This window comes from Quercus lobata, chromosome 4 (genome assembly GCF_001633185.2).
Source record: "Quercus lobata isolate SW786 chromosome 4, ValleyOak3.0 Primary Assembly, whole genome shotgun sequence".
Classification (NCBI taxonomy): Eukaryota; Viridiplantae; Streptophyta; class Magnoliopsida; order Fagales; family Fagaceae; genus Quercus; species Quercus lobata.
The window spans coordinates 95,475,899-95,496,451 of NC_044907.1; the positions used below are offsets into that span (position 1 = coordinate 95,475,899).

At 37.6% G+C, this 20,553-nt stretch overlaps 1 protein-coding gene across 3 annotated transcripts; it reads left to right on the forward strand.

Annotated features, from left to right (window-relative positions):
- The first annotated feature begins 12,056 nt into the window (after window positions 1–12,056).
- On the forward strand, window positions 12,057–14,171 carry LOC115987370 (phenylalanine--tRNA ligase, chloroplastic/mitochondrial-like). 3 transcript variants are annotated; one of them, XR_004091069.1, is made up of 3 exons: window positions 12,057–12,358; window positions 13,486–13,692; window positions 13,792–14,171. XR_004091069.1 is itself a non-coding variant. In XM_031110890.1 (3 exons), the coding sequence occupies exons 1-3, from the start codon at window positions 12,223–12,225 to the stop codon at window positions 13,939–13,941; spliced, it is 342 nt and encodes a 113-aa protein (XP_030966750.1). In that variant the 5' UTR covers window positions 12,057–12,222; the 3' UTR covers window positions 13,942–14,171. The 3 variants fall into 3 exon arrangements, 2 of the variants coding, with proteins under 2 accessions (XP_030966750.1, XP_030966749.1); XM_031110890.1 differs by having other exon boundaries at window positions 13,637–13,692; XM_031110889.1 differs by lacking the exon at window positions 12,057–12,358 and adding an exon at window positions 12,369–12,768.
- Window positions 14,172–20,553: the final 6,382 nt, after the last annotated feature.

Sequence of the window (20,553 nt, forward strand, 5' to 3'; positions counted from 1 at the left end):
CTAGTACTGTCACAGTCGATCAGGTACACATGTTGTTTTAGATAAATTAATGAAATATGAGGTAAGTTTAAACGGTGGGTGAAGGCACTGAGGGGTGACCGATTATATTTATGGATCTATAGAGACCCACACTTCTTCATGGCTCTCAAGGTCCACAGTTTAATGTCGCCTGTTGCAGAAGATAAAATAGAAGAGAGAAAGTTTGGTAGCACTCACTGTCTTTGCCATTTCTTTGGTCACTATCTCCAAAATCCGCAAGCAAAAACCCAATTTCGAAAAAAGAATTTTAAAACCCTAGGTTTCAAAAATTAAAAGGATCTACCTGCAACAATTGAACAGATGAACACTGTGTCTCCTTCTTCCTTGATTTGCTTGCACAATCAAAACCCAGGTGGTTCTCAGTCCATTATCTCAAGCACATTGCATTGTGATCTTAGTTTGGTGAGCACGCTGGATGAGAGTGTGTTTTGGGAGTGAGGAGTGTTTGATCTGTTTTAGGTTCTTTTTTTTATGAGTTTATGTGTTAGAGTAACGTCTGCACTGGAGGTGGGTAACATAGTAGTAACACAGGGAATCACAAGTGGGTAAAGTGTCAAAAATGAAACCACGGGTAAGTAAGTTAAATTAGAGGCAAACCATAAGTGGGTAAAGTGTAATTATTCCTTAATAATTAGCTGATAAGCTGCTCTAATTCCTAATTCTCTTTCTTCAAATTGTAAATCTCTAATGAATAAGCTGCTCTAATTCCTAGTTCTCTTTCTTCAAATAGTAAATCTAGTGTTGTGGGTCTAGGATACCAATTTCTTGTCACTGAGGTTGGGATTACATAATTCCTATTTCTTTCGTTATATGAACTACATGTAAGCTATGCAATGTATGGGATTTTTAAATTTTATTAATATTATTTTTCTAATTAGTTTTTAGAGTGTCATTATCAACACTGATATTGATATATTTAACAGTAGATCGCAAATTTGGAATTGAATTGATAGCATTAGAAAACAAAAGCCATTTAGATTCATGGTTCAAAATAACAACTATAATTCCAAAAAACCTACAAATTCTTAGAGCATTAGCATGGGGGTGTAAAACCTTCCAAATTGCTATTTTACATCCTCATATATAAGTCAAAATGATGCACAATTGTAATGGATATGTGTGCACAATTTTAAATTTTTACTTTTCATGATGAATTCATTACTTCAACTAATTTCTATGACATACTCTATTTCTTTATCCTCTTGAGATTTTAAAATATATATATTGTAGGGTTAAGGGCCCAAATCATATATTGGGCCTTGGGACTTGGCCGAGAGCGTGGGTGATCCGAGGACAAATAAATAGTAGTGGATGGTTCAAGCTCAAAATCTCATGAGTAAGGAACGAATAGGAAGGTGGTCCGAGGAGGAATATCTCCTCAAATATGCTAAGTGCAGCTCAAATATGTATCCCAATAATCAGAGTGACCTTCCAAGAAGTTCTAGTGATAGGGACGTGCATCATGAATATACAAGAAGGATAGGAACTCAAAAATATCTAAGGAAAAGCTGCTACCACCGCATTGAATGCTCTGCAGCTAACTCTCTGGCCGCATTAATGATGAAGTGATCTCTAAATAGTATTTTTTCAGCCTTACAACCATCCCCAAAGACTTTTGGGGGAGGCTGATGGGACAAGGATCAACATAAGTAATCAGATGTACACGTGTAGGGCAAGGATAAAAGGAGAGACATAGTATAATTTAGAGTAAAGACCCCAAAGGAAGGGGGATCGGAAAATTGAGAGGGAAATCACTGTAGCACTCAAACTTGTATTTGTAATCTGTTCAATTAATCAGTATTAGAACTTATCTCCTCGAACCTTGCCGAGAGTAAGTTTATTTGAATCAATCCTTCTTGCTGTATTTGGTTATCTTTCAAATCCACTTTAGTCGTTGTCCAACTCATCAGGGCCTAGTTTTTTAACCCACTCTTTATAAATTTATTGTATTTGGCTCACTGGGCTGACATCCCTTTAAATTTTGGGCTTGGGCTCAAAACCGTATCCTTACAATTAACGTCGTCTGTGGGAAGAACTTGTGTGTTAGTGAGTGCAATGGTCAACTATGGTAGGATCAGGTCCCCATCAACAAGAGTCTACGGGGTCCCAACGACAAGATGATTTCCTTAATCTTGAATGTAGGAGAGATCAAGAGGGTAGTATGCATATGACGCATACAAGCAGAAGTCACTCTCAAGTTGGAAGTCATGTCTCTTAAGAGCAGAATAATAGAGCCATACAACTGGAGATTGATCAGTTAAAGCGGAAGTTGTGTCGTGCACGGCGAGAACGAACCCCCTCCAACTCTGACATTTCCTCTGAGGGTGAAGAGGATGCTAGTTATAGGCGAAGGTTAAGAACTCCACCCAGCAAGTCCTTCTCCTACGATAAAGAACACCATCACAAACGTAGGTACAAGAGCCCGCCTCGCAAAGGCCTGGGAAATGAAGCTATGAGCAAAGTGTTGAACCAGATTTCCAAGTCGCCTTTCACGCGCAAGATTGAAGGGGCAAGACTTCCTCGGCGGTTCCATCATCCCACATTCACCATCTACAATGGTCGAACGGACCCTGTAGAACATGTGAGCCACTTCAATCAGAGAATGGTTGTCCACTCCAAAGACGAATCCTTGATATGCCAGGTGTTTCCATCTAGTCTGGGACCCGTGGCGATGAGATGGTTCGACGGCCTAAGGGCAGATTCCATAAACTCCTTCAAGGAGCTCACCCAAGCATTTGGCTCTTGTTTAGTACTTGTAGCAGGGTTCCTAGGCCCTTGGATTCCCTACTGTCCTTATCCATGCGAGAGGGAGAGACTCTGAAGACATACTCAGACAGATACTGGGAGATGTTCAATGAAATAGATGGTGACTTTGATGACGTTGCGATCAGTACTTTCAAGGTCGGCCTTCTAGCCAAGCACGGTTTAAGGAAGTCTTTGACTGGAAAACCTGTCACCAGTGTGCGCCAACTCATGGACCGAATTGACAAGTATAAGAGGGTTGAGGAAGACCAACAGCAAAGGAAAGGAAAGGCTAAGGTTATCCCTTAGGAGAGGAGGGAGTTCAGGTCGGATTGATACAATAACAACCGACCTTAGAGAGACTTCGCTGGGCAATTAGGGTCTGCCAATACTCAGGCGGTTAATGCTGTGTTCTGAGAACTAGTGCACCAGGTTTTAGAGAAGATTAAGAATGAGCCGTTCTTCAAATGGCCAAATAAGATGGCAACAAACCCCATGAGGTGAAATTAGAGCCTTTATTGCCAGTACCACCAGGACCAAAGACACACCACTGAGGAATGTAGAAATTTGTGGCACCATTTGGACCAACTAGTCCGAGAAGAAAAGTTAAAGCAACTCTTGTATCATCCCAGTGGCCAAAGGGGACAGACAGGTTCAGAACTCTAGAGAGATGCTTCTTCAAGACCTCCCTTAGGAACGATAAATGTCATATTTGCTGCTCCAAGGAGGACCAGCTCCTATCCCTCCAGAGTGATGTCTGTGGCTCGACTATCCTCCGAGGACATTAATTTAGAGTCGAAAAAGGCCTTAGTGGATATCCAACCGGTGTTGGATTTTTCGGATGAGGATAAGATTGGAACCATATAGCCCCACGATGATGCTTTGGTGGTCACCCTCAGAATTAGGGGATATGACAAGAAGAGGGTGATGGTGGACCAAGGCAGTGATGCTGAGATTATGTACTCCGACTTATACAAGGGACGAATTTAAGACCTGAGGATTTAACAACCTATGACTCTCATTTGGTGAGTTTTGATGGGAAGATTGTCATTCCAAGGGGTCAGATTAGACTACCCGTACAGATTGGTTCAGAAGTGGTGGATGTGGATTTCATCGTGGTGGACGCTTATTCCCTCTACACGGCCATTGTGGCCAGACCCTGGCTTCATGCCCTGGGAGCTATCTCTTCTACTCTACACCAAAAGGTGAAATATCCGTCAGAAGGCCAGGATAAAGAGATCCTTGGGAGTCAATCCACGACTAGGCAGTGCCTGGTGGCTGCCATCTTACATCAGCCCGAGGCTAAGTCCTCGGCCTTTGCTAAAAGGGGCTTATAGTAATCAAAAACTCTAGTGTTGCCTATCAATGGACCAACCGAAGAGGCAAAATGTGAAGATTTAGAAAGGGTTGTTATTGGTGATGATCCGGAGAAATTCTTTCAAATTGGGGCTCAACTACCTCTTTAGGAGAAGGAAGAGCTGATCGAGTTTCTCAAGAAAAATGTTGATTTGTTTGCATGGAATGCTTACGAGGTTTCAAGGGTGGATCCAAACTTCATATGTCACCATTTGAATGTTTGTCCATTCGTCACCCCCAAAAAGCAGCTACCTCGACACTCATCCAAGGAGCATTTTGACACTGTCAAGGATGAGGTAACCAAGCTTAAACAAGTTGGGGCCATTAAGGAGGTATTCTATCCTGAATGGCTAGCCAATACTGTGGTGGTGAAAAAGAAAAATGGAAAGTGGCAAGTGTGTGTAAATTTCATAGACTTGAATAAAGTTTGTCTAAAAGATCCCTTCCCCATGCCTTGAATAGACCAGTTAGTAGATATAACAGTTGGCCATCCTCAAATAAGTTTCTTAGATGCCTTCTAGGGATACCATCAGATACCACTGGCCTTGGACGATCAAGAGAAGACAGCTTTTGTCACTCCCACTAGAAACTACCACTACAAAGTTATGCCTTTTGGGTTGAAAAATGCAGGGTCTACCTATCAGAGGATGATGACTAGAATGTTCGAGCCCCAATTGGGCAAGAATATTGAAATCTACATAGATGATATAGTGGTAAAAAGTAAGCTGGTGTCCGAGCATGTTAGAGACCTCGAAAACATTTTTGAAATTCTGAGGAAACACAAGCTACACCTTAATGCCTCAAAGTGTTTTTTTGGTGTGGGATCAGACAAGTTTCTAGGCTACATGGTCACTCGTCGTGGAATTGAAGTCAATCCTAACCAAATTAAAGCAATTAACAATCTTCAGCCACCTCAGAATCCCGAGGAGGTCCAGAAGCTAACTGGGATGACTGCTGCCTTGAACCGGTTCATTTCTAGATCAGCGGATAAATGCAGACCCTTCTTCTTGTTGATGAATAAGTGGAAATGATTTGAGTGGACGGAGGAGTGTGCCCTAGCTTTTCAATAATTCAAGGAATACCTCTCTCGGCCACCTATCATGTCCAGTCTTAAAGTGGATGAGGTCCTGTTTGCTTACATTGCCGTGGCTCCACATGTAATAAGCTTGGTGTTGGTACGAGTCGATGTTGGTGTACAAAGGCCAATTTATTATGTGGCAAGTCACTACATAAGACCGAGATCCGTTATCTACCACTAGAAAAAGCCATCTTAGTGGTAGTACACGCTACATACAAGCTCCCCCACTATTTCCAATCACACACAGTTGTAGTCTTAACCCAACTACCACTAAGATCTCTACTCAGGAGTGCTGATTACATGGGAAGGATTGCCAGATGGGGGACAATCCTGGGGGCTTTTGATATCAAGTACATGCCTCGTACCTTTGTCAAGGGCCAGGTACTCGCAAATTTGGTGGCCGAGTTTATTGTGCCCCCGTTGGAGGAAGTGGTAAAGACACAGAGCATGAATGGAATATCAGTTGGCACAATCTTTCTGTAAGAGCCCTTATTCTAGAAGGTATATGTTGATGGTGCAGCAAATCAAAGGGGCTCTGGAGTAAGGCTAGTCCTGGTATCTTCTGAAAAAATCACCATTGAGAAATCATTAAAACTGGGTTTCTCAGCCACAAATAACGAGGCTGAGTATGAGGCTCTGCTGGAAGGAATGTCCATGGTCCAAAGAATGGGTGGAAAGGCAGTAAAAATGTTCTCGAACTCAAGATTGGTTGTTGGCCAAGTAAAGGGAGAGCTAGAAGTAAAAGATGCGAGAATGCAAGGGTATTTAAGCCAAGTTAGGCATTTGCAATCAGGGTTTGAATCTTTCAACGTACTACACGTTCCTAGAAGTGGAAACACACATGCTAATTCCCTAGCCACACTTGTAACCTCCTCGGCACAGAGCTTACCTCAGGTCAACCTTGTACAAGACTTGTGCAAACCTATAGAGGTAAAGGGAGAGGTGGTCCATGTTCACCAGGTTAAAGTAAGGTCTAGCTAGATGGACCCCATGGTACTATTCTTGAAAGAGGATATCCTGCCTGAGGAGAAATCAGAAGCTGAGAAGATACGGAGAAAGGCTCCTCGGTTCTGGCTATCCGAGGATCATAAATTGTACAAGCGCTTTTTTTCTGGGCCATATCTACTCTGCATACACCCTGAGGCATCAAAACTACTCCTTAAGGAGTTACATGAAAGGATTTGTGGAAGCTACATAAGGGGCAGATCTTTATCTCACTAAGCCATCACATAGGGCTATTGGTGGCTCAACATGCAGAAAGAGGCACAAGAGTATGTAAAGAAGTATGATCAATGCCAAAGATTTGCACCAAACATACACTAACCTGGAGGAGTCCTATTCGCGCTTGGTGACTTGGCATTGAGAAAGGTTCTGGGTACTGCAGAGAACCCAGCATGGGGAAAGCTAGGGCCCAACTGGGAAAGGCCATATCACATCACCTCGGTGGCTGGTATAAGAGCATACTTTCTTGAAAACCTAGATGAACATGTAATACCACACCCATGGAATGTAAATAACCTGAAAATGTATTATTATTAATAAAAGTTTCCCTTGTCATATGCTCATTTATTGTGTAAAGGCTTTGTATTTCCTATTATTATTTTACTAAGTGTTAAACAGAACCTCAGTCATGCCTGATTCCTCGAACCACATACTTTGGGAAAATTAACATTCAATGACATCTTTATAAGTGTTAAACAGAACCTTAGTCATGCCTGGTTCCTCGGACCACATACTTTGGGAAAATTAACACTTAATGACATCTTTATAAATATTAAACAGAACCTTAGTCATGCCTGGTTTCTCGAACCACACACTTTGGAAAAATTAACACTCAATGACATCTTTATAAGTGTTAAACAAAACCTTAGTCATGCCTGGTTCCTCGGACCACATACTTTGGGAAAATTAACACTCAATGACATCTTTATAAGTGTTAAACAGAACCTTAGTCATGCCTGGTTCCTCGGACCACATACTTTAGGAAAATTAACACTCAATGACATCTTTATAAATGTTAAACAGAACTTTAGTTATGCTTGGTTTCTCGAACCACATACTTTAGGGAAATTAACACTCTGTGACATTTATTCATTCTTACTAAGTGTTAAACAACACTTTATTATGCCTAGTTCCTCGGACCACATACTTTGGGGAAAATTAACACTGTGATATCTACTTGTTTTTCACCAAGTGTCAAAACAGATCCAGGGTTGTACTCAACTCCTCGGATTGTTGGCTTTGAGTAAGAAGATTATTCTCAACATAAACAGAGCCTTTCTTTTCTATATAAAAAAAATGGCCATCCAGAACCTCACTCTTTCTCTCTAGAAATAGCAGAAGTCTCGCCTTTTACATTCCTTTCTCTACTTCTTCTTCTTCTCTTCCTTCTAATAAGCTTCACTGCAACAAATGGAGGTCATCGGCAGTGGTGGCCCTAAGAATTTTGTCCAGGATGTTTCTATTCCACTTTGAAAAAATTTCGGGTCATTTCGGTCTATTTCGGGTGTTTTGGGACGTTTCAGTAAATACCGACTGAAATTCAAGATTTGGCCAGCATGAAATTTGTGCTTAAAAAAAAAAAAAGTGTTATTAAAACCAAAACAAATTTGCATTTTGTACATCGAAAAACCTCAAAAGGAAAAAAAATGGAAAGAAAAGAAATAAGAAAAAGGTACCTGAACAATAAACTATAAGTTCATTTGAAATATTAATAAAATTATTAATTATTGTTGTTTAGTTGTTTCATAAATTTGTTTGTCTTTTATAAACTATAATTTGTTGTGTTGTTGTTTCATTAATTATTAAATTATTAATTGTTGTTTAGCCTAACATTTACAATGTATTAGTTAATTAAATTATTAATTATTAGTGTTTAGTTGCTTCATTAATTTTTTTTACTAACTACTAGCACTCTAAAAAAATTCTATATAAATTAATATATCTAATTACATTTCAAAATTTTACCTCTTTTATTCAAATTATTTTAAGCTAATTTCACAACTCAATAAAAAAAAAAATTAAAAAGCATAATAAGCCTTCTACATAGCCTATCTACCCCCACCCCACTCAACACAAGCACGCCTCATGCCTGATGCCCCCTGCCAATTAGAAAATTTCACAATCACACATTACACTAAAAGACAATCAATATTTCATCAACACCAACACATTACACACACCAACACCAATAGATAAGATAAATTGATAAAGCTAAATTCAAAAAGTCAAAAACAGACAAAATATTAATAAGGTGAAAACCACATTTTCGTCCCTACATTTTCAAGCGATTTCCACTTTGATTCCTAACTTTTTTTTTCCACCGCTTTTAGTCCTTGTCTTGGAAAATGCATCTTGTTTTTGTCCCTACCGTTACATCAGAGACGGAAAATGAACACGTGGCAAACGGCAGAATTAAAAAATATTTTAAAAAAAGGATTCCTTTAATTTTAAAATAAAATAAAATTTTACTTAATATTTAATTATTTAAATAATAATTGTTCTTCATGTTCTTCCCCCAAAGAACATGGTTGCCCAGAAAATTAAACTATAGATCCACATAACAACACATGCCCGGATTTTCTAGCATTTTCTTGCTCTTTCTTGTTAACCAAACACAAACTGATTTCTAGCAAGAACAAAAACACAAACACAAACCCAGCAACAGATCTTCCTTGTCATCCAAACACAAAAGCAACAAATACAAACCCAGTTAGAAGCAAACAACCAACCCCATTGGCCACCACCAAATATCACCACCAATCACAAGCGAAACCTATTGGCACCGCCAAAGCCTAACCCCTCAACCACCAAACCCATTCGCACCACCAACCCCACTGGCGAAACCCACTCACACCACCAAACCAACCAATCATCGGCCAAACCCACTTGCACCACTGAACTCACCAATCACCGGCCAAACCCACAAAGTCAAGACCCAAAAATACAAAGCAATTTCACAGCAAACCCCCCATAAAACAAACCCATGACAAACCTCAGTTTCATTCTCAAACTCAAAATCAACAGTGGAGAAACCAAGATTTGATGATGTTCGTAGTGGTGGTGGTCAATGGCGATGGACTAAGATTGTGGTTTTGGCCTTGGATGCCTTACAACGAAAAAAAAAAAAAAAAAAAGGAGGAGAGAGAGATAAAGCTAGTGATGCACAATGGTGAACTCCAGAGAAGGTGAACGGTGGTTTGAGGAAGGAGTAGCACAGCTTGAGTTTGTCCATGGAGGTTCAAGCTGTGAGAGAAAGAGAGAGAGATAGCAGAAAGTGTGAGATAGGGAGAGCAGTGGCCAGTGAGTGAGAGAGAGAGAGAGAGTCAGAGACTCATATATGAAATAAAAAAAATAATTTATTTCAACAATTTGAAATGGGAAAAAAAGGACGAGAGGTAATGCGCGAGAAGAACACTTAGATGAAACTGTTTTTAATTGTTTGCTTCTAATTGGGTTTGTGTTTGTTGCTTTTATGTTTCGTTGACAAGGAAGATTTGTTGCTGGGTTTGTGTTTGTGTTTTTGTTCTTGCTGGAAATCAGTTTGTGTTTGTGTTTTTGTGATTGGTTGACAAGAAAGGGCAAGAAAATGCTAGAAAATCTGGGCATGTGTTCTTATGTGGATCTATAGTTTAATTTTTTGGGCAACCATGTTCTTTGGGGGAAGAACATGAAGAACAATTATTATTTAAATAATAAATGATAAGTAAAATTTTATTTTATTTTAAAATTAAAGGAATCCTTTTTTAAATATTTTTTAATTCCGTCGTTTGCCACGTGTGCATTTTCCGTCTCTGATATAACAGTAGGGACAAAAAAGAGATGCATTTTCCAGGACAGGGACTAAAAGCGGTGGAAAAAAAAGTTAGGGACCAAAGTGGAATTGCGTGAGAATGTAGGGACGAAAATGTGGTTTTCACCTATTAATAAAGCTAAAGTTCGGCCAATCATAGATAGGGGTGTCAATGTTTGACCCAACCAGCGAACACAACATGAACTCGACACGGGTTTTTTTCTGTTTAGGGTTGGACCTTAATGGGTTTGGGTCATAAATGGGTCGACCCGAAAGCGATACGATAAGAAACGTGTCATAAGCAGGTTAACCTGCGTAACCCACAATAGACATGTTTGACACGCTAATTTATTTGTGTCAACCCAAAATGACCCACTTAACACAACCCATTTAACTCGTATAACAAATAAATATTTATTTTATTTTAGATTTGTCAAATACCTTTTATATCCAACATATATTTTAAATTTAAAAAAGAAAAGTAAGTAATTACAAAAATTTACAAGGGATATAATTGGAAATTGAAACTTTACAAACCCTAGAACTACTAATACTTTTTTTTTTTTTGGCATAGAACTTGCACAAATGAAATTGGATGAGCTTGTGGAAGATGTTATGAATTTGGACAACAAAGAATCTATGGATGATAATCGTGGTCATAGTTAGGATTAGTCTACTGTTTGCTCAAATTCTTTCAATATTGATACTTAGCATTTAGCGAGTTTCAAGGATATTATATTTTTGTTGAACTATGTTATTTTATTTTTGTTAAATTTTGTTATTTTGAATTTGGGTTGAAGTGTATGCACTTCTTTTAGAGTGTAAAAAACTTATTTTCTAGATGAATGTTATATTTTTGTTGAACTATATTATTTTGAATGTGGGTTGAAAACTTGAAATGTATGCATTACTTTTTAGGATGTAAAAAAAATTATTTCTAGATAGATGCTATATTTAATATTATGCAGGTTGAAATGAGTTGTATTACATTCGTGTCAACCTAACACGACTTGTTGATTAAGCGTGTCAAATGGGTTGGGTTAGGTCAACCCGCCTTATTAACAAGTCGGGTTAGGGTTGAAGGATCATGACACAGTTATTAAATAGGTTGGGTTAGGGTTGAGCCATTTAGTCGAATACCCCTACTTCGACAAAACATGAACCCAACACACTAACTCGAGTCGTTGGTACTCTGCATCTTCACGGAGAATTCAATTTCACTGGGTCCATGTTGGAGACAGCGGGGCAGTCGTTACACCATTCATGCAGGTCACTATTTATGCGTCAAGGAATTTCGCTACCTTAGGACCGTTAGAGTTACCACCGCCATTTCCCGGGGCTTCCATTCAAAGCTTATAACACTTCTCCTTCCGACCTTCCAGCATCAGGCAGGTGTCAAACTCTATACATCATGTTACCACTTAGCAGAACACCCCTAATCATAGACTCAGGGGGAATGGGCAGACTAGTAGTGTGAGGGGCAACTATGTAGTACGTTAGGCAAGGTTTGAAAGAATAATGGAAAGTAGTATCTCAAGTTTTAGAAACTCGAAATCCATATTAAAACTTGAGTCTCAAAGACTCGCTTTGCGAGTGTTTTGGACTGAAAATACCACATAGATCTCGAGTTTTAGAAACTCGAGTTCTTATAGTGGCATTTTTAAGTCCTATAGTGACGTTTTAAAACCCTATAGCGGCGTTTCCCTGTAAAATTTTTTTTATATGATCACCCCACACTACAGGGAACCCTATAATAGCGTTTTTAAGCCTTATAGTGATGTTTTCCAGCAATTTATGGAACTCGAGTTTTTAAAACTCGATTTTTACGTTGATTTTTTCCTTCTTAGAACTCAAGTTTTAGACACTCGAGATGCTACTTTTCAGCATTGTTTTGAAATGTGATAACTAATTAAATTTTTTTATATTTATTGTTATTTGGAAAGGGTGTTCCACATACTCAGTTCAAAAGAGAGATAATAAGTCTTATTAAAGAATAAAGAGGGAGAGAGAGTTTCATTTATTTCATAATTTTCATTTCAATTCAGAGAGAGAGAGAGAGAGAGAGAGAAGTTAGCTTAGTAAAATGACATACCTTGAGGGAGGGAGCACCGGAGCAGCCGAGCAGGGAGGCCTGAAGGCTGAGGCCGCTGAGGCAGTGACGAGGCGACGAGCGATCTGTCGATCTCCGTCCTCCGATGAGGGTTAGCGACGAGCGATGACGACGACGCGGAGGGGCGAGCGAGCATCGACGACGATCTGGACTGGGAACACCCTGAGTTGCACGTGGCGCCGCCACCGGTCACCGGTGGCCTCAGTGCTCGAACTTGGCGGAGTCAAGATTGGTCGAGAAGGTAACTTGGATACCCATTTGAGAATTTTTTCTTAATTTTATCATCTGGGTTGGTCACCTTTTTTTCTGTTTAGTTGTAATACTGTTTTGAATTGCTGTGTCACTGAAGTTATTGTAGCTATGTTTGCATTCCAACAATTGGGTTGGTCCAAAAATTTGAACTTGTTTGCTTAAATTATGATGGGTATTTTTTGCATTTGCAATTTCTGTACTGGTTGGTCTGGTTTCTGGGTTCTGTTGTGCTTTCTGATGTATTTTTGTTATTTATGTACTTGGTGAGCAATTTCACTACCTGGGTTGGTTTTATGTTCATCTTGTTATAATGTAATGGGATTGACATTGGCCATTGCAGTCTGGAGCATTGAATTTTTCTCGTTTTGTTGTTCCTTACTGATTGTAACCGTGAAACAGGTATTGGTGCAAGTTTGTATCATTATTCTTGACAAATTGCACGTTCAAGTCTTTATGATTCCTTTCTCTCTCTTTAACTAGTTTTGCTCATCTGATGGATAGATGCATTTGTTGCACATGCAACTATTTATCGTCATGGTAAATTATATAGTTTGTATGCCACATGTTGGACAAGGATGAAATTATTTTCTAAACTTCTAATAGCCCTTAAGGTTGGATTTATGGTTTCCAAAAGCATTACCATAACTTTCAAAGTGAAGCTCTTGATCTCACAGTCAAATTTAAAGTCTTTGATATTAAGTTTTATTAACCAAAGAAATCATCTAAGATTATTCTACTAATTTTGACTACATAATTTCACAGCCATCTGTGTTCTACCTTGGTATTTGGTAGAATCACCATAACTTAAATTTTCAGTGGAAGCCATTCAAATTCTAGGATTTGAAATTTCTAAATTCCAATTTCATGTTTTTATTTTTTTGTATATAATTATTTTGTTTGTTATCATGGTTGCATCTTCTTTGCATGTTTTATGCTTTGCCTCTCTCTCTCTCTCTCTCTCTCTCACTTCATATCTTTATTGAGACTACGATTACAGATACATGTTTATTGTGAGTATTTTGAATTGTTTTGCACTTTCTTCTTTGTTTTGTCTATTTTCGTAATTGTAAGTACTTATAAAAAAACAAATTGTAAGAGTAAGTGTAATTCTTGCAGAATTTTGATGATGTCTTGGTTCCTGCTGATCATGTAAGCAGGAGTTATAATGATACATACTATATTGATGCTGAAACTGTTTTGAGGTGTCAAACAAGTTCTCATCAGGCAGAGTTATTGAGAAGAGGACACACTCATTTTCTTGTTACAGGAGATTTATACCACAAGGATTCCATAGACTCAACTCATTACCCTGTGTTTCATCAGGTTTCTCCTCTGATTCTAACAAAGAAAATTATATCTTGATTACCTTCTTGAAGTTTCTTGTTTCATTTTGTTTGATGAATCTGTTTCATTAATATTTAGATGGAAGGTGTACGTGTGTTTTCACTAGATGACTGGGAGGCATCTGGTGTAGATGCCACATCTTATGCAGCTGAGGACTTGAAGAAATGTCTTGAGGGCTTGGCAAATTTTCATTGGCCCAACAGCATATACCTTCCTAACTATGCATGACAAAAGTGTGGCTGTAAGTAAAATTGATTTCACACAAGACTCAATTCTGCAATTATGGGATATATCAAATTCTCTAGTCTTAAAAAATTGTTCAAACCTAAATCTAATGCTTGACGACTTGGTCATTAATACTGTTGTTGGCTTTATTGGTTTAAAATCACTCACGATTGAAAGATGCACAATAACGAAGTCATGTCCAGTTAGAGGATTGGCTGCCTGCTGTGACCTACTACCAAATTTGGAGCAACTTACTCTTGGCCATTTGAATGGAATAAAAAGCATTTCAGAACTATTTATACAGCTTGGGCTACAAAATAGTTCTGAAATGCTTTTTATTCCATTCAAATGGCCAAGAGTAAGTTCCTCCAAATTTGGTAGTAGGTCACAGCAGGCAGCCAATCCTCTAACTGGACATGACTTCGTTATTGTGCATCTTTCAATCGTGAGTGATTTTAAACCAATAAAGCCAACAACAGTATTAATGACCAAGTCGTCAAGCATTAGATTTAGGTTTGAACAATTTTTTAAGACTAGAGAATTTGATATATCCCATAATTGCAGAATTGAGTCTTGTGTGAAATCAATTTTACTTACAGCCACACTTTTGTCATGTGTAGTTAGGAAGGTATATGTCTTGTACCAAACGGGGCCATAAGTTTTTGGATCAATGAATCATTCACTGAAAACAACTTGTGTGAAGTTGTGAGAGGAATTGCTAGAGATCTTGCTGAGGAGGCATGTTTTTAAATGTTATTCCTAACAGATGCTTTGTAGAACAGTTAACTTGTTTAATCATTCACTAGATTGACCTATTTATTCCTGTACTCTGTTATGTATAGTAACTTTATGCATTGTGATTTGCTGATTGAGGGGAGGGTGTGCCTGGAGGCCCTGGACATTCAGTGTAAATGAATACATTTAATTAAGTGTTTCTTTTTCTGATCATTATATATAAGTTACGTTGCAGAAATAAACTGCTTATTATTTCATTTATCAATATCATTGTTTGCAATCAATTTTATATTGTTTTTACCTTATTGCTCCCTTATAAGCAACAGATTTGTGCACTAGTATGTTATGAACGACAAAATAAAAATATGTGCATCTAATCATGCTTAGACTATGTCAACTAGTAGAAAGGGTCATTAAGTGATTCGAAGACTAAGAATGATTATGCTTGATGTGATCTGAAGCTTGGTTCTGAACTTTTCTGGTTGTATGTCTATGGTTTCTTCATCATCATCGTTGTTGTAAGCTTGTTGTTGTTGTTGTTTGCTTGGTAGAATCTACTGAGACACTCCAGGGCATATGAACTGAGTTCTGACTGTGGCCATCACCGTATATTTATGGAGGCTGGAGGTGTCATTTGCCATTTTTTTTTAACTTCCAAGAAATGATTCACCTTTCTCATACCTTTAGGCAGTTCTATAAAGTTCTTCCTTGGGTCAGTTGGCTTCAATACTCAACTTTTGGCAGCATGGAGTGGCTGAATAAATCTCTAGCGGCTTTGTTTAGGGTTTTTAAGTAGTCACTAACACTGGCAAATGTTTGTTTGGTAGATGGTGAGAAGTTCAACAAGGTATGTTGTCAGTGCATTGCAAGTTCCTTTGTCGATATTGCTTCTTAATGAATCATTTTATGCATGTGAAGAATTTGAGAGTGATTGCTGGAAATAGATTAGAGAATATCTTTCATGGTTACCGACATGAGGTTTGTCTTTCTTACCAATGAAGACTTTAGGACCAGATATGGTTCATCTAAAGGCACTTTAAGAAATTTATCTTCTCTTTCCTATCTTTCATTAATGCTAACAGCTAATACCTAGTTTGAGGGGGAATATTTGATCTATGGGCTCCAGCGTGGTTAAAATAGGTAACCTGCCTAAAAATTGTTGAGAAAGTATTTAGGTCAAAACAAATCATAGAGGTTCGAACTGAAGGATTGTAAGATTTTATAGACTATTATTGGGATTTAACTTGGACAATTTTCTGATGATACTTCATAGGGATAAGTAAGAGGAGGACATTTCTCTCAGATGAAACTTACTATGTTTTGAAGCAATTTTGGGCTTAAAATTGAATTTTGCTAAGAGTGAACTAGTTCCAGTTGAGGAGGTGCAAGTTGTGGTAGAGCTAGCACATGTAGTTGGTTGTAAGGTCAGTAAATTTATTGCTTTACATTTTCTTCTTAGGCTCTGCCTCTTGGTCTGCGTTATGAGTAAATTTTCATGAGATGTGTTATTGGAGAAGACAGAAAGATGGTTGGTGGGATGGAAAGAAAATTGTACCTTTCTAAAGGAAATTATGAGTACTGTTTCCTGTCTACCAACCTATTATGTCAATATTTACCATGCTTGTAAGTGTTACTAGAAGGCTTGAGAAATTACAAAGAGAAATTTTAAGGGGGCTTAGGAAATAAAGTACCTTTTTGTAAATTGGGAGACTGTTTGTTCCCCATTTAGGAAAGCTTGGTGTTTTTAACAGCTTTATTGAAAATGGTTATGGAAAAAAAAATGCTATGAAGTGGGATCTTCTTTGCAGAATGGTGGTTGGGGCTGAATACAGGGAGCGTATTGGGGATCTTATTGCAGTTGCTTTGATGGTTTTTCTTCATTTTGGGATTTATTGGGTAATGCCAGAGTGGGTGGTGGGTTTATTGTGGTGTATGAAAAATTGTTTTTTAGTAGGCATGGAAGTAGCATTTTTTTTGGATTGGTAAGTCTGTAAGAGGGATCCGGATCCAAGAATCTAAACTGTGATTCTGATGGGATTTTATTATCTAAGTTGATCCATTGGATCATAAAATTGTAGGATTTAAAGGTCTAACTATGATCATCAGAGTAAAAGTATAGTCCCTTCATATTTGCCTACTCTCATCCTCCTGGAAGCAATGTCCTATGCCATTTTTCATTCCGTCCCAAATCTTTCTGAAAGTATATAGCTTCTTTATGTTATCCCTCGTTTTGAGTTAAAGCAAAGGGTCGCATTGTAGAATAATTAGAGATGAATATTTACATGTCAAGTGTAGTTCCCTTTTGTAAAGTTGCGATTTACAACTATGTTTTATGTTGATTTTATTCCATGACAAAAAGTGTTGTATTTGCATTATTTTATTCCTTGTATTTTGTGGGATTTTATTGTATTGGATTTAGTATTAAGTTGGTGAAGAATTAAGTATGAAACGAAAATCAGTGCTATTTTGCGACTAACTCGCAAGAAGCTTGCGAGTAAAGCAACTTGCAAAAAGGCCATGTGAGAAGCATATGCTGAAAGCTGAAGAGTCAAGTGTCAGGCTTCATTTTGCGAGTGCTTCACGAGACAAGTCATCTCGCGAGGTATTCGCGAAATATTTTGCTTGGAGGATTTTAAGTGTGACTTTCTTAACTTTCACCCATACTATATATACCCCTCATTACTCACAAAAGTATGAGAGGCTATTTAGAGGGAAAAACCCTAGATAGGTTTTCTACAACATAACACACCCATCATTTAGAGAGAGAGCTACTCATCCTTAATGAGAAATTATTGTATTCTCTTCTCCTTTCCTCTCCCATTGTCATACTTTGAGAGGAGATTTGTATCCAAATACAACCCACACCTATTCAGAGTGTAGAGAGTGTTTTGAAACTTGGGAAGCTTTGGGGATTTGCCAAAAGAAGCCAGTGAGGCTTGGCGGATGCAATCGGGCGTATTGCGGGATCCAAAAAGCTAGTGAAGACAAGACTTTGAGATGTTTGTTGGTAGTAGGAGCTTGGAGGGCTCAAGTACATTGGGTAAACTAGGCTTAGAGGGTTTTTAGTTATGTACTCTACCTTATTCACTAGTGGATCGATTTCAACTTGGAAGGCCGCGGAGAGGTTTTTCACCGAGTTCTTCGGTTTCCTCTTCAATAATACGTCTTGGTATTATCTTGTATTTACATTTTTCTTCCCTTTTTCTTGTGCTTTGCTTTTATTGTTTATTATTCATGTATATGCACTAGAGTAGATCCGGTGATTGCGCTTCATTTACTCTTGTTCCGCATTTAGATAAGTTAAAGTAAAAGTAATCTAGCCGTAATTTTTATTTTGGGGTCTAAACAAGCTCTTGTGTTTCAACACAAATCCAAACTTTCACCTTTCAATGTGGAGAGCTTTTGAAAAGAACTTCATGCGTAATTTAACATGTTCGCAGGCACATTTACATACTGTGGATGTTTTTGTTTACTTTTTTTTTTTTTTTTTTGGATAATATTTAGTGAGTCATTACAAAAAAGATTTTTTTTATGATCAATGGTGATATGTTATTAGACAACCTAGTGTGTGTGTGTATATCACTATATTGCCTTAAATTGGGATCTAGACTTTCTTCTCAAGCATGTTACAGCTATACATATTCATAGCTGCACTTTTAGTGTCATCACCATCTTTAACAAGAATTGTAATTCTCAATTCTGAATTTTCATTATTGGGGGTGAGCCATGTTGGTTCTACAAGCTCCCAAATAACAACTGCAAATACCATAAAAGTCTTGCTATGGTTCTTTGAGCTCATCCATGTTGAATGGTTGACCATGAAAGTGTCAGCAGGATCAAAACTTTTATTTGTGTCTTTTATTTTGTTTAGATTTTTTATTTTTTATTTTTTTTTAAAAACACATAATAGAAACTAGTTGTATTTTTTGAATACTAACTTAGATTTGAATTTTAGTATATTTGTTATTCTTGAATGATAAAAAATTTATTGTTCAAGTTTTTGTTCTCCAAAGACAAATTCCTACATCCATCCTTGGTTCTCTCTATATTTTCCTTTTATTTTCATTATTGGATGAAAAAACATTTGGCTCATGTGAGACCTGCGTGTTCTGTTCGGTAGAAAATGCATGAGCCACTGATAGAAGAGGCCAAAAACTTATCGTACCAAATTGACAAAAAAAAAATTTATGGAGCCTTTAATGACTTAATGTAACAACTTGAAAGTTCAAAGGGTGCTACTACAATTTAAGCTTTGAAAGGGTGGTTTATGAACAAAAAGTTTGATCAACTTTTCTTACGCGGTATGGAAAGTTTGACAATCACTCATTCCAAGTCTGTATGGAAAGTTGTGTTTTCATTCATGTTTCAATAAGAAAGCAATAAAGATAAATTGACTTTTGCAATTAGTGTGGCTTCCATGAAGCTACAGTTCCATTCCCCTGGATGACACTAATTGCAAAAGTTGTTTCCAAGTCTATATGAAATGGAATTGCAGCTTCATGGAAGCTATTTGTCGACTCATGAGTCATGAGTCATGGCTTCAATTAGAAATGAACATGCTTGTAATATCATGTGCAGTACCCACACCACTCTTGTCCATTATTAATTGTCACGAGCATCTTATAATTGAATAAGGTCTTTTACCCTTTTTTTTAGGGGGGGGGGGGGGAAGAGAATTGTTCTACCCTTGAATAACTTTTAAAATAGTTAACGAATTTTTTATTGTCAAAAGCCTTGGAGCTAAAAATATTGGCACTTTTTGAAGTGTCCACAATATCTAGAGCTCAAATCTCTTACACCCAATCCAAACAAATTGGTGTTTATGTTATGAACCTATAATATGCCTGTTAGAGTACTGGCTCAAAGAGACACTAACAACCATACCTGAATGCCAGCATTACTTTACTTCTATGTTGAATGGCTTAACTTGAATGCTAAGTTGTTAAGTAACCCCATCAATTGGAATTCTACTCAACGATTAAATTGATAATTTCTAGTTCCTTCTGTCTTTAATAAAAAAAAACAAAAACAAAAACATTAAAAAAAATAATAAAATAAAATATAAGTAGCGTCAATCGGCTTTTGATATGTAAAATAGTTGGTTTCCTTGGCCTATCCAAAATGACCATAGATATGGTTTTTTAATTTAAATTTCAACTCCATGAAAGGGGGGGACATGTGGACAACTCATTTCCAGGACGTTTGGACAATTCATTTCCACAACTTCCACAGGTCTGCAATGAAAAAATAGTGACTCAAAATAATTTACAATACCAATTAAGGGAGGTTGAGAACAAAAGCAAACTACTACTTTCATTACAACTCACCATATGCCCACAGTTAAAGGCCATGTCCCTTTCATCAGCACCACAATTTGGGCAGACCTAAAATTCAAAATACATAATATGATCTCAAACTGATAACATATAGTCAAATCGACCAAAGCAATGAAAAAAAAAAAACAAATTCAGCAATCGTAATAAGACCGCCAGGTCACTCAGCACATCTGTTGCCCATTGAGAATAAGTTCCCGGAGGAGGGAGTGGACTGATTTCCTTTGCTCTTCCTGTCACGTCTTTTGTCCCAGAAGAGTAAATGCAAATTAGAATGCATTCACAAACTACTTTGGTTACATGACATTAATCAATTACTACTACTTCAATTACATGAAATTTATACTGAATTAGGTCGTGGTCGTGGCTGCAAATGAAATGAGATAAAGATGAGAAAAAATGGGTTCGGCTTGGGTCCAATGCATAGGATGCACTAAACCTAAGCCTTTCCTGGAAAATAAAAATACATATAATGAAAAGTATGTAATAGAGACTAGAAAGAATATAGGAGAATAGAGTCAGAGAGCAGAAAGATAAACTGATAGAT